The sequence below is a fragment of the Dipodomys ordii genome, unplaced genomic scaffold (assembly GCF_000151885.1).
Source record: "Dipodomys ordii isolate 6190 unplaced genomic scaffold, Dord_2.0 Scaffold38, whole genome shotgun sequence".
Lineage (NCBI taxonomy): Eukaryota > Metazoa > Chordata > Mammalia > Rodentia > Heteromyidae > Dipodomys > Dipodomys ordii.
The window spans coordinates 518,879-534,355 of NW_012267254.1; the positions used below are offsets into that span (position 1 = coordinate 518,879).

Genomic DNA, 15,477 nt, shown 5'->3' on the forward strand with positions numbered 1-15,477 from the left:
CAAGCCCCGTGATCAAAAACAAAACAACAAAAAAGAAACAAAAAACCAGACAATGGAGAGCCAGAACCTGTCCCCCGAAGCTCCAAAGGGGCTTTGTAAATTGGTTGACAAGTGTTTAATAAAGAACATTTGCTCATCCATTAGAAAGAATGAAATTGTACCATGCATAAGGAAATAGAAAACCTTGGAAAGAGTTATTTAAGTAAAGTGAGAAAAACTCAGAGAAACAAAGATTGTATGGTTTCTCACATTAGTGGTAGATAGAATGTGCCTATAAATCTATAAGTTAACACCCTGGGTGGTATATAATTCCAAATAAATTAACTTAATTATAATAGACACTATGGAGAACTTAAATAGTACAATTTTTTTAGGAAGACTGTCAAAGCCCAACAAAATAATCATTAACAAATGAGTACTTGCTTGGGGGGGGCGGGGATGGGGCCATGAGGAGAGAGGTAGAAAATGAAAAGGAGGTAGGGGGGAATGCTGTGAATAATTGAGAAATGTAAGGGAAGGGGTGAGTCGAAGGAGGATGAGATTGTTGAAGGAAGTGACACAGATCAAGATGACTTGTATTCATATACTGCTTTGCAAAATAACACTACCTTTGTACAACTACTTAAAGATAATAAAAAAATGAACATTTTCCAGTAAAAAAGAACTTTTTTTTAATCTTTTCTGTTTTGGTACTGGGGATCAAACCCAGGACATTGCACTTGCTGGGAAAGTGCTTTGCCACTGAGCCACATCCCAGACCAGAAAAAGAACATTTGCTTGCGATAGTGATAAATGGAGGCTTGTTTACCCAAAGCTGTCCACCTCATCCTCACTAGCTCCACCAAAATGCTCCATACCCAGTCTGACTGACTCTAGTACTGTCTTTTGAGTACAAAGTACTTATCTTTCTTGCTTCACAATTAGTCATTATTGTAGTATGTGTGCCAGATCTCCCCAGATAAACAATTGATGGAGGTAGGATGCTACGTGCCGTTTGTCTGTACCTATCCCTCCATGTCAAGGCTCAGTGAAGATTGGGATGCTGATTGTTGACTGAAACCAGCCCAACGATTCTAGAACATCTTTTCCATAATTACTAGAATCTTTCTGACCTTTCTTCCTAGATGTGTCAACCATGTTGTGGGGCCAGGAAGAACACACCAAATACTAAACTAAAGGTATTTTATCTTGCATTTTCAAACTGTCATCTACTTTTTTTTTAAAGTTCTTATTATTGATGTTATTAAGTAGTTATACAAAGAGGTTACAATTCCATGTCAGGTTATGAATACCACACATCTTGGTCAGTGCCATCCCTTCTTTTGGGCTCCCCCATTTTCCCTTCCCATCCCTATCCTCAAGTTACACAGTTCATTTTTTTAGAGAATATATAATGATTACATTTGCTCACCTCTCCTTCTGTCATCTACTTTACAGAAAATCCATGCTTTCCTAATTAACAAGAGTCATGGAAAGAAGGTGAACTTTTCTATGAAATAACGTTTCTGTTCTTGAGCTTGCCAGGTCATTAGACACATCATTCCAGTGACAGCAACATAATCAGAGTCCTATTGCTTGTTGGAAAAATACAACTGCGAAATTTTAACAGTCAAATGAACCCAAACCAAGTCAAACCATTTGTAATGATCAAGTTCTTAATTACATCCAAGTCTTGTCATTACATCTGTTTTTTTTTTGCAGGTCCTGGGGCTTGAACTCAGGGCCTGGGCACTGTCCCTGAGCCTCTCTGTGCCCAAGGCTAGTGTTCTGCCACTTGAGTTTCTGTTTATATGGTACTGAGGAATCGAACTCAGGATTTCATGCATGCTAAGGCAAGCCGTCTCCCACTAAGCCACATTCCCAGCCCATTACATCTATTTTTGAGTGAAGGTAATTTAATGTTTCTAGTTGAAAGACATGTAGCATGTAAAACAATTATGTTAGTTCCTAGATAAACTCATTCACACCCATTCACATTCCCCTACACAAAACATGTATGAAACCATATGAGCAACAATAGGTTAAGAATTTCCTTGCCAAAAAAATGTCATAGGAAAGATCCTGATACAATAGTTGCTCTGAGTATAAAGGGCCTGTCCATTTTTTTCTTTTCTTTTAAAAATATTTATTGAAAAAGGGATGAGTAAGGGGTTATAATCGCAATGAGCAAATTTATTTGTTTATTTATTTATTTATTGTCGATCATGGGGCTTAAACTCTGGGCCTGAATGATGTCCTTCAGCTCAAGGCTAGTGCTCTACCCCTGGAGCCACTGTGCCACTTCCGGTTTTCTGAAGGGTTTATTGGAGATAAGAGTCTCACAGACTTTCCTGGGCAGGGTGGCTTTGAACTGCACAATCTCAGATCTCAGCTGCCTGAGTAGCTAGGATTACAGCCATGAAGCCACTGGTGCCTGGCATACATTTATTTTTAATGCTGTTACTCCATCCCTAATTTTCTCTCACTTACCCTTCCTTAATTCTTTCCCCATCAAGTTGTAGAGTAAATTTCTACTGGAGTGTCAAATGACTATCTGTTTTGTATTAATTCATCCTTTGTCTTTCTGTTTCTATGATCCCTTTTCCCTCTCACAGATTGAATAAACTTATATACAAGAAACAAGGTACAGAAAACTAAGAGAAACAGCAACAAAAAAAACCCTAACTACATACAGGACATAATAAAAACCTTGTTTCTATCTCTTGGAGTTCATGCTGATATGCTTCATTATATATGGTCCTATGTGCTTAGCAATTGGGTTATTGAGATCTGTTAAAAAATATCATATACTCTGGGCACCAGTGGCTCACACCTGTAATCCTAGCCACTCAGGAAGCTGAGATTTGAGGATCAGAGTTCAAAGCCATCCCAGGCAGGAAAGTCTGTGAGATTCTTCTCTCCAATAAAACACTCAGAAAACCATAAATGGTGCTGTGGTTCAAGTGGTAGAGCACTCGCCTTGAGCTGAATAGTGCAGGGACAGCCCCCAGGCCCAGAGTTCAAGCCTTCATGACCAACAAAAAAAAGACTATCATGGACATATTCTAGTTATTACAAATTAAGGAAACCATGCATCCTACTTTTCTTTGGGTCTGGAATACTTTGCTTAATGTATTTTTTCCCAGATCTTTCCATTTCTCTATGAATGAGGCAGTGTCATTCTTTCTGATGGAAGCATAGAACTCCATTGCGTATATATACACATCATATCTTCTTAATCCTTTCATCTCCTGGGGAGAATCTGGGTTGGTTCTATATCTTAGCTCTGGTAAATAATGCTGCAATGAACATACTTATACTGGTATCTTTAGTGTGGTCTTTTGCCCAATAGTGGGATTGCTGGGTCATAGGGGAGCTCTATATTTAGTCTTTTGAGGAACCTCCATACTGCTTTCCAGAGTGGTAGGGCAAGTTTGCACCCCCACCAACAGTGCAGTAGCATTCCCCTTTGAGGGCCTGTCAATTTTTAAAATATAATGTTGTGGGTCATCGGAACCTAAGAGCTTTACATAACACACTAGCCCATTCTCCAGTCTATTTAGTAACCAGTGCTAATTTTTTCTTGGAATATCTAATGGGATACCTTTAATGGAGCAGACATGATAGATCGACCAGGAGAGGGTTAGTGGTAAGTAGGACTATGGTTTCACTGTGCTCAAAGATTTTCAGACTTCATCTCATTTAAGTTTCATTTCATTTACTGTTACTTCTGGAGGTGATGTAGTTAGCAACTCACAGCCAGATTGTAGCTAGGTCTGCTATCTCCGTAGTTTCCATTGCATCACACATGCTCACCAGAGTAACAGGAAACTCGATTTATGGTTTACAAAGTCAAGCATTTACCTTTGTCATTGGAAGAATGTGTTTAAAACTTTATTCACTTATTTATTGCTCAAAGAGGTAATATATTCTTTCAGCCCAAGACTTAAAAGACACAAAGACAGAGGGAGTGAAAAGTAAATCTTTTTCCCCTTGCAAGATATCCACAAGACATTCAGGTCCCCATTTGGAAGGCAATCAGCTGCTACCACCAGTGCCTATATATCCTTCCAGGATGTTTATTTATTTAAACCTTTATACCTAAGACTGAAGTATGAATAGCCTGCTTGGTTTGGAAACTTCAGTCAGCGGTAGTGTTTAGGATGAGAATCTGAAGCCTTTTTATCATGCTTAGTCACAGAATGCAAAACTAGCAAAGTCTACAGTTTTACTTACTCTGGTTGGCTTTGAGTAATAGTTCTCTCCTCTGTTTCCTTCCTGTCCTTCTAACCTTGTCCTATCCTTTCCTTTCAAGAGATAATCATTACTTTCAGATAGTTTCTGTTATGCTACACTCCTCGAGACTTGCTCACTATATACCCTGTGGGGTTGTCATGGCTGAGAAATCAGTCCCCACCTTGAATTCCTTATTTGTGAATTAATGAGCCACCTTTCCCTCAAAACATGTTTATATTTTAATAAGTATCTTTAATCAAAAGGAATCTTTGAATAATTGGGATTTTAGGATCCTTTCCATAACAGACAAACCCAGTAGAATTTTTCCTCAAAAATCATGATGTCATGATTCTTCTTACCTATTTCCCTTGTTGATGTGAAGGCAGTTGGGCATTCTGATATTCTGATCACCAAAAATAGTTTGGTGCCCAAGACAGGGCAGGACTTTTTCTTTTTTTTAGGACATATACACTTACATTTTGAATAAAATTTTCTCCTTTAATATATCCTTGATAGGTTCCAACTTATCTTAAGAAAGACGCAACTATAACCTTGTATAGAATTATTCTGACTTTAATATTCACTAAACAGTATCCCATGCTGTCCCTTCCAAAACAATATTTTGAAGTAGACTACTTCACAAATTTAACATTTTCCCCAGTCCAGGGTTGGGGGAAGATGAGCATCTGTGCTGAGATTTATTGAAAATGATCCTTGTTTGTGAACAGAATTCATTTTGATTTCAGCAGGTAATATTCTTCTTAAACAATTAGGCATAACTTCACAACTCAAGGGAGAGAAACAATAGGGATCTTCATCAAAATCATCTGCATTAAAGAAAAAAAGAATTTCAACTGGGACGTTAAGGACTTTGCACATAATGGAAGCACAAGAAAATTTCATGGAACGATGGAATAATTACAAGGCGGGGGTGAAGGTTGCGCTGCTTTGTTTAGTGCAAATTAATTCATCCTCACAGTATTGCTTATATAACACCCATGTGTGTTCTTCTAGCACTGTTAATAACTGCTGTCAATAACAGTAGATTAGTAACCTTAACCTTAACCTAGGGGAGGCTATTCACAGCCAAGCCTTAGAGGCCATCAGGCAGAGGAGCAAATCTTCCTCCTTTAGGGATGTGGTACACTTGCACTAGAAGTTTAAGCTATAGAGTGCCTGCTGATATAGAAGGCATGATTTCTCACTCTGGTTAATGGGATTAAACTTCCGACTACCTAAGTTTGATGGTAGCCCTCAGAGTTCAGTTTTACAATCTATGGTGTCTGTCTAACTGCCCACTGGCTGACTTAGTCACAATTTATGAGCAATGTGAGACATAGACTCCCCAGGTCTATGACTTGGCACAGCCAAGTCACATCTTTCATTTGTATTTGCTACCATTTCTTTGCAGGCAAATAAGTATACATTTGCACTATTTATTTTTTTTAATGAGCCAGTATACGCCAGAGACAACAGAGGAAGTAAACTTTTTCCAAAAATGATATTTGTTCATCAAGTTCAAATATTGGCTACTAATATGCTTTCACAAGCTAGGTCTTTTTTATGTTATGGCTCCCCATCCCCTTGAAATGAGCACCAGAACACACTCATGGGTTGGTGGACCAGAATTGAATGGAAGCTTGTGACCGGGGAAAGATTTGTTCACATACATGACTAACTTTTCCATAGAAAGATGGAGACTGCTGGGCAATAGTGGCTGATGCCTATATTCCTAGCTACTCGGGAGAGCGAGATCTGAGAATGGCAGTTTGAAGCCAACCCAGGCAGGAAAGTCCATGAAATTCTTAGCTTCAATTAAGCACCAAAAAAGCCAGAAGAGGAGCCATCTCTCAAATGGTAGATCACTAGCCTTGAGAAAAAAGCTTAGGGACAGCACCCAGGCCTAATTCAATTCAAGCCTCAGGACGAACATGAGAGAGAGAAAGAGAGAGGGGGGAAGAAGAGGGAGGAGGAGGGATAGGGAAAGTGAGAAGGAGAGGAGAGAGACAGGGAGAGAGAGAGAGGGAGGGAGAGAACCAACACTCCTTGCAATATTCAACCAGTCTAAATGGAAAATAGTATTACCTCACACAGGCCTGAAGCTGGTAGCCACTTTGGAGAATATCCATTCTAGCCCCTTATTCTAAAGGTAGAAGTAATGCAGGGCCAAGCACAAAGGTAAGGTACTCAAGGCCACAGCTAATGCTAGAGCTAGGACATGACCTAAAACTTTCCAACACTGAGATTGGTATTCTGTCTTTACCTAGAAATATGCTTTCTTATGGAAGAAGGTAAACATCTCAGAGTTATGTGTAACTCAATGGTTTTGGTAGGCTTCATAATCTTGAGATCCAGAGGACCTGAGTTCTGGCTCTAGATTGCAGCTAATAGATTGACTATTCACAAGTTATTTTTTACCTTAATTAAAGTTCTGCATCTGTACAATGAGATAATTAGACTTAGAAATTACTATAGTTCTTTCTGCTTTCAATAGTTTGTGATAATTGTTTTTGATTACTCATGAATTTTTAACTTCCTGTCTCCTACCTCTTCCCTTAATCTAACAACCAATTAGATAGTACATACTATGTTGTGTAGGTGTTTTTATACACACTTTCTTAGCCAAGAATGACATATATGTGGTGGGTGGGTTGGATGTATGTATCCACAGGAAAAAGAAAGTACACGTATGATGCACTTACATGGTTGTATATGTGTGAGTACAAATATGTACTTGGTATTGATGAAGGAATACTATCAAAGACCCAGTGCATATGTCACAATAATATAGCATCAATATAAATATAGGCAACACAGTCTCACCCCTCACCATTTGAGAAGCTTATTTCAGAAGGAGGTCCTTGTGCAGAGCCTATAGATTTGAAAGTGCAACTACTTGCAATTGACTTGAGAGATGGTGTCAGCAATTTGTGTTCTAAGGTTTTCTTCAGTCTTTCCTGTTTACACCCAACATGTATACCACGTCTGCTGCTCCCACCTGAAATAACATCAAAAGGGTAAAATATAAAACTCATCCAATTTTACACTGAAAATAAGGTGAACTTTATGATTCGTAATTTATACCTCCCTCAATACTCCTATTGAAAATACAATGCACAGTGTTTGTTCATTCTGGACATCAGCTTTTCTATAAACGTGTGAGAAGCAAAGTGTATACTATAATGTATGGTGTAGGAAAAACGATGCACTGACAGAGGGTGCCTGCTTTTTATGGAATAGAAGAACCTGCAGTTTACTGGTATGCCATTATTAAAGAGGAAGACTTTAATGCTACTTAGAGAATCTTGGATTTCATATGCTGCCTTCCTTAAAAGAAACAGGCTGGGAGATGCTTTTTGTACATAGTACATCAGTTTCCCTGCACCAGAAGCAAGCGAAGAATTGGTCCTCAAAGGAACCATCAGTGCTAAGAGGCAACTAGAGTCCATTACAGACTGTGCAGAGAGGGCCATCAGAAGTACCGCTCACAGAGTACGCAGGCCAGAGACCTTGGGAATACCAATAAACGCTTCCCAGTGCCACCATCACTCCTTGTTTCTCACACCCAGTCCACCCACTGTTGGCTATTGGCCAGATGTTAGTGCAACACAGTAGGTACCCAATCAACAGTCTGGTGCTTGAATTAAGACTGAGCTGACATAGACAAGAAACAATGTAAGGAATCGGGGCCAAAACCCAAGCTCCACTAGGGTAAAATACAGCCCAAGTCAACGTTCTTCACTTGACTTTATTTATCTTAACACAAAAGCAGAAACCATTTTCCTAACATGGAAACAGCCTGGAGTCTGATGTTCTTTCTGTTGAAACTGTCTAGGGGGTAAGTCAATCTGATCAGTTTCATAACACATGTAAAATTCAAAATCTTACCCAGTGTAGCAGCTTACCAGATGTGTTTTCCAGTCGGAGCCACCTGCAATGGAGGTGTATGTGCCATTGCTCCCGCACAGTCTCCTTCATCACACAGTAAAACACAAAAATGAAGAATCCTAATCCAGGAAAAGGAAGTGAGTTGTTTTCAGCTTCTCTCACCAGTTGTCACCAATGTCCACATTTAGGTCTTTCCTTATCACCATAAATACTACTTTCAACCCCTCCCGCCACTGGATCATTAGTGGATTTCTCTTCTCATCTTTCTAGCCTTTCCAAAGTCATCTATACCCTTACATGGTGTCTCTTCACATTCTACCAACAGAACATGGTAAAAGTAATGACAAGTACTTCTAAGATTAGGCTATAAAAGCCTTAAATATCTCTCTGTCTATGTCTCTGTATCTCTCCTCTTTATTTCTGTGCATCTCTCACTCTCCTTTTCCTTCTCCCTCTCCCCACTCTCTTTCCACAGTCTCTTCTTCCAAAAGGAGCCAAGTATTTTATCCTGGAGTCATTCAGCCATCCCAGTGGAGAGGCCCACATAATAAGGAACTGAGGCTTATAGTTCACCATCATGTGATTAGGCCTTCCTGAAAGCATATCCCTCAATCAACTCTCCAGATGACCACAAGCCCAGCTGACAGCTTGACTCCAAATTAATGAAAAGTCTCTATGCCAGAAGTATCCAGCTAAGTTGTTCTAGGATTCCTGACCCTCAGACACTATGAGATAATAAGTGCATGTTGTGTTAAGCTACTGAAATTTTATAGTAAATTTTTACATAGCCATAAATAATCTATATACATCTTTGGTGCAATTATACCACCAGGAAATTATGTATTTGGTGCCCTCAATTCCCACTGCCAGCTCTAATTTTGTTCTGCAAGTGAGAGGGAGGTGCTAAACGTTTCTATCAGCAATATGGACACTTTTCATCCCTATTCTCCAAAATATCTCCTTAGAAGATAAAAGAAGGACTTAAGATGATGCTGACTATAAATTTCCTGGAGGGCCAATTCCTAAAGTTAGAAGGGAAAGTTGGCAGAAATCACTCCTGCCAATACTCTGATTTTTATTTGTGGTCCATGTCGAAGAACTCTATTCACAAAGCCTTTATAGATGTCTCAAATGGAAGCTCCCCTCCTCCCTTTGAACTCCCATAAAACTTCTTTTTCTCATAATATTTATCATATTTAGCCCTATAGTCTCCATGTATTACCAATCTCACCACTTAGCTGCCAAGTCTTCGATAGGTAGAGGCATGTTTCCTTTTCATCTTTTTAAATTTTTTGGTGCTGACATGTGCTAGGCAAGCCATGCCTCATACTCGACCTATGCCCCAGCCTTCCTTTCAATCTTATATCACCTTTCCCTTTCCCTCCATTACCATGTATGGTAGCTCAATAGATGATTGCTGCCTTAAGTCCAAGGCACTGACTGATGTCACCTTAGCAATACCTGCTTGGGTTTCAAAGTATGTGTTTTAGCCTAAATATATTTTGAAAGCCTTTGTTTCCTATACAGAATTCAACTTGTCTCTACATTGGAAAATTTTCTTCTAAATAAATTATTCATCTCAGAATGGCCTTAACATTGCAAACTTATTGTAAAGTCTGCCCTGGCCATGCAGGTCCTGTGCAGACACCTCCCTACCCCTTGGCTAAGTTTCCACCCCTTATCTATGGTACCTAGGTAACTGGCACACCTGGAAGCAGTCACCTCCTCCTCCTACTAGGTCACATCCTGGGCCACCTCTGGTCACATGCCTCCCATCTGACCTTAGGAGGGTCCCAGACCCTGAGGTCACATCCAGATCCAGTGTGGTCACACCTTTCCCCCACCTGGCCACACCTCTTCCTATCCCTGGCCTAGATAAGTCCTGGCCCAGGGGTGGGTCTCCCCTTTTGGGCATGCCTTTCCACCATGCAAGATGGGAGCAGCAGTTCAGTAAATAAAATTTTCCTGCCTGGATAGCTTGTGGTGTTCTCTTCATCGGCTACCTAATGAAACCTACCTACTTAATATACCTTACACTAAACGCAAAGCAAGAAGAAATTCTTTCAGAGCTTATTTGATTATTGCATTAGTGGAAGTAAAGAAACTTGATTAAGGCCAGCCAGAGTCTCTTGTCATCTGATCTGGTTTGATCATTTCTCTTACATGTTCGTGTTGGAGGGCTTTGTTTTAAATGGATGATGGAGGAGGAGATTGGAGGTATGGTTCAATTGGAAGAGTACCTGCCTAGTAAATGCAAGGACCTGAGCTCAAATCCTACTAACGCCTGTGATGATTTTGCCAAAAGAAAGAATATGAAATGTGAAATTGTTAGGTCCAGGTCAAAATTAAGCAGATAGGGTAGTGATTAGACCAAGGAAGAAGGAAATTTAACTGAGACAAACAAGTCCTAGGTAACCAGAGAAACACAGGTACAGACCCTGGGAATAGAACAAGACTACAGTCTGACAGTTATGGACACCTGACCATTTGTATTGATTAAGAATAGGGCCAAATGTTACATTTCAAACACAAGGCTTGTAGAGAGTTAAGCACCAGGATGGCTGTGCTAAGCATCTGCATTCCAAAGGATGGCCTGTCTCACCTCTAAGCTTTTCAGGAGGTAATGTTTTCCGAAGGCTAAAGCTGAACCCTCCTAGCTTACACTGCACAGAGCCAGGATCTGCACTTCAAAGGAAGACTTGTCCCACCTCCAGGCCTTGGAGCTGGGTGTACAGCCCCCATTTCCTTCCCCATGTCTGCAGGAAATTGTTTGGGCTCAGCCACCTTACTTTGCTTGGATGCCATTTGTAATCACTCACTGCTAGTTACATTTTGTAACTTGCTTCACTGCCATTGACCACCTGAGAGTGCCCTCCCCCCACTATTGATCTGAGCTATTTGATTTCATTGCTAGTCTTCACTGTCTTGGTATAGTGGAGGTCAAATGCCATGGCCAATAAATAATTCCTAGCCATTTTGACTGAGTGTTGATGACTCGTTTTGCTGATCATGGGTTCGAGTCCCACCAGCCCGGGACACTGGGATAGTTCAACACCAAAAAGATTAATTCAATCCTAAGAGGATAATGACAAACAGAAGTAGTAAAAAAAAAAAAAACAGAGCAAAGAAAAACAATGAGGAACGTAAAGAAAAATTGAGCTGTTGTATGTATTTGGATAAGAAAACTTGGAGTGAGAAAGATAGCATAAGGAGAAGAGTAGCATTAGGAACAGACCTGAAAGGACTTTCAATTTAAAAAATTCCACTGTTCTATGTGGTTGCCAGGTTGTAACCAGAAGCAATGGGAAGAAGCAACTGCATAATCATTTAAAAACAAATCATAGCAATGATGCTATGATAAGCAATGTGCTATTAGTATCAGGCTTACAGATGAGAAATTTCAAACTCCAAGAAATCTAGCTATTGATGCAGGTCACAAATTTCACATTGATTTGGCAGCCGCATGAAGGAACAAGATCTTAACCACTGTACCATACTTCCCCAAATAAAGAAGGCTGCTATATGAATCAGAGCTGATTAGACGTTAAATGTTCTGTTTTATGGAACAGTGAGCTTTGTGTCCCTGGAAAGTTTCAGGCACAGGCCAGTGACTTCCTGTCAACTTGATGGGGAATTGAAATAGGAAGGTCTTGGTTTCCTGGGCCCAGCCTTGAGACTCTCTTATTCCTCTGATACCAGAATGGCATGTCTCATTAACGCTCCGTCTCCATTTGTAAGAAAACATCTATGGCAACAAATTCAGCAGCGTGCACTATTTTGCTGAGCAGTAGACACCCAGAAAGCAGTGTCACAAGCTGATAAGAGTCAACCCCAGAATAAGTAAAACTCCTCCAGCTTCAGTGCAAACAAGGGACAGCAGTGATACCAAGCACCTTTGACTGCTCTGATTTCTTCCATGTGTTGACTTCCTTCTCAGACTTCAAAGTTTATTCTGCAAAATGCAATGAGCCAACTGCCAGCTCTTGCTCTCCACCTGACAGCCTTCCTTTTCCTTTCCAATACCAGATTGATCTGATTACTCACCGGAACATAGGATGAAGGACGAGGCCAAGGCTTTAACTGAAATATGGTAGATTCAGGGGAGAATTTAAATCATGTAATTCCTTAGAAAGAAAATCATAGTTTCATGAAGTAAACACCAATAAACAGGTACTTGAAAGTGGTTGAATGGGGTCAAGGAAAGATAGGTAGATGAATGAAGAGAAGAATGGGGGGAGTACAGTCAAAAATCCAATGTATATCCTACAAAATTAGAAGAGTGAGAGAAAGGGTGGATGGAGGAAGGATGGGTGAGAATGTTGAAAGGGGTGACCAAGATACATTGTATTCTTAAACTGTTTCATTAAATGGCCAGTCCTTTGTAAAACTATTTAAAGACAAAACAAAGCAAAAACAACAAAAAAGGGTCTTGGCCTCTGATCATTGTGAATGTGGCTTATTTTTTTCTCACTTGATACAGGACACTTACTTTCAGCTAGTATCCTGTTTGCCATTGGTCATTTAAATAAGTATTCCAATATATTCTTGTTTTGAAGTTATTCAGCGCGCGTGTGTGTGTGTGTGTGTGTATGTGTATACATACATACATACACGTGCGTGTGCTCATGCACAAATTGAAGGCTCTGAAAATACCTTCACTGCAAGATGGTGCATTCTATTTTGTAGGCAGGACTGGGAACTTGGTGCTTGATTGACAGAAAGCATATCTGACAAAGACAATTTGGCTTGGTTGATGCTGGCTCTATGGGACTTTGGTTTCTATCTTTAAGAAAACATTCAATTAAATTCTTCTTGTGTCTGTGTAAGCTCCCTGCTTATATAGTACTGCCCTCCTCCACAGAAAGAATGGAGGACTGCTGAAAGCAGCTCCCTTTTCAAGCTCGGAATTGCTATTGCTTTCTTGCTCTTTTGTTAGCCTTCCTCAAACTCTTCTATTGACACAGTAAGCATATTTCTTTTTCAGATTAATGAGCCAAAGAGAAACCCTGGGCTAGGGTCCAGAAAGCCATCTGCACAGGTGCCAGGTTTCTAATCCACGTTTGTGGACACTCTACATCAAAGTTGTTTCGTTCTTGAGGTTCCAACATCATGCTAGAATAGCAAGTTGGAGCACTTTGGTATGAGCCTGAAAATGTAGAGCCATCATAATGGTTTCTATCAATAGTCTAGATTATAACCAAGGGCTGGTAACTTCATAAGGCACCAAATGAGAGTGTGTGTGTGTAGTTCATCCCTACTGCCAGAGGCAATTAAAATAGCATGGGGAGGGCCTGGGAAGGTGGCTCAGTAGTAGAGTGCTTGCCTCACATGCATGAGGCCCTGGGTTTGATTCCTCAGCACCACATAAGTAGTAAAAGCTGGAAGTGGCACTTGTGGCTCAAGTGGTAGAATGCTAGCCTTGAGCTGAAAAGCTGAGGGACAGCACCCAGGCCCACAGCTCAGCCCCCCTACCAACCAAAAAAAATGGTATGGGGAATGAAAATAGCCTATTTTTGTAATTACATATTCTATTTGGAACACAGGTATACAATAGATTCTCATTATTCAAGGGAGATGCATTCCAAGAGCCCCAATGGATGTTTGAAACTGTGGATAGTGCCAAACTCTTTGCATACTATTCTATTTATAGAAACACACATAATAAACTTTGGTTTCTAAATTAGACACAATAAGGAATGAACAACACTAATTAATAACAAAATAGAAATAGCATGAAAAGCATATATACTGGAATAAAGTTATTTAAAAGTGTGAATTGTTAATTTCTGGATGTTTTCTTTATTTTATGTTTTCAGATCATGGTAGATACCTGGTGGTAATTGAAACTCTACACATCAAAACTTCAGATGAAGATGACTATTATACTGTCAGGATCTAGTGAAATATGAAATTTCAGTAGATTTTTACTGTCCTAAAATAAGATAGATTTTGGAGACAGTCATAAGACATGATCAAACACTATATCTTATTCTAGACTACTTGCCTGCCTCATTTTACTCTATAATAAGTGCACATTAAGTAACATTTCCCAAAGCTCCTTGGGAGTTAACAACCACAAAAAGAAAGGGTTCTGATGGTATATTTTTAATGTTAAGATTTCCCCAATCATGTCTGAGACCTTTTACTGTGCTAAGAAGTATTACTGAGACTGAAAGAATATTATTTGCCACATTTACCAAGATTCTTTAACCACAGAAATCTTTTCTTGCTAGAGCATCTTATGAGACCACCAGCGTGCTGCACTTTGGAAGTGGGAGTTTACTGAATGAAAAACAGTGGAGAGCAGTAAAGGATTGTTTAACTCAATGGAATGTTAAGTTCATTCTCTGGCTGCCCAGTTGGACAATGGATTTGAGGGGTTAAGCATGGAAAACAATTTCAGGTTTCTATAAAAAATATTCTGCATGTACCCCAGAGTATAGATGTCTAGCTTTTACTTCTTGTGTCATCTTTTGTTTATCATTAATTATCTCATTGATCATTTGTTTCTTCAGTAGAATGTAGGAGATTTAAGAACTCTAGATCTGTTAGTTCAGGAAAATCCAATTCAATATCTCATGGTAACATTTTAAGGAAGGTTAATAGCAAAAAACAAAACTAGAACTTTGGTCTATTGCCTTGGGACATAGCTCTTTGCTCTCAGCCTTCATTCCTCTATAGCTCTACAATTTCTTAGCCTGGTTCTTTTGTAAAATATTAAGATATATGATGGAAACAGAATCTATGGGCTTTAAAATTCAATATTTTATTGTCCAGTAATCACTATGTTCAAGCAGATTGTTTATTTCAAAATATCAGCACAAGTGTGAATCTGCACATAGATAAATACAATGTGTTGAAGTGTATGGAGTATTATCAGTCAGTGCTTAGAAAATTGGGTTAGCTTATCTGGGCTGCTTCCTATATTCTTAAGAGAGAAGGTTGTGTACTCAAGAATTCAAATTTTTTTCTTTCTTGCCTATTGTTTCTAACATATTTATAAGATGATTTCTTTGTTGCTTTGTAAGTCCCTCCCCCACAGTATAACCCCTGCTTTAACTGTATTTGATGTTGGTATAATTTGTGGAGAGGAAAGGAAAAAAGAAATTGTTTAAATAGAGATACAGGTGGACCCATTGCAACAATGAGATGTACAAGACGTTATGTCGGAAAACAAACTTTACAACTTTGGCAGGGGGAAGGGGAAGGGGTTGTGGGGGAAAGGCGGGGGAACGAGGGGGGTGGGGGTGGGAGATGGGAAGGGATGGGAAGGGGAAACAAAGGAGGAGGCAACAATGCTTGATAAGAAAGGTACTCATTACCTTGCCCATGTAATTGTAACCCCTTTGTGCAGTATTTTCACAAATATATATA

At 39.6% G+C, this 15,477-nt stretch overlaps 1 protein-coding gene across 1 annotated transcript in view; it reads right to left on the minus strand.

Annotated features, from left to right (window-relative positions):
- Positions 1–4,860: 4,860 nt before the first annotated feature.
- The window catches only part of Adgrg4 (adhesion G protein-coupled receptor G4), a 102,377-nt gene continuing 91,760 nt past the window's right edge, over positions 4,861–15,477 (minus strand). Inside the window, exons 19-21 of the mRNA XM_013018051.1 lie at positions 8,121–8,222; positions 7,046–7,213; positions 4,861–5,042 (exon numbers count right to left, since the gene is read on the minus strand). Coding sequence (XP_012873505.1) covers positions 4,861–5,042; positions 7,046–7,213; positions 8,121–8,222 — 452 coding nt within the window. The remainder of the gene's footprint in view (positions 5,043–7,045; positions 7,214–8,120; positions 8,223–15,477) is intronic.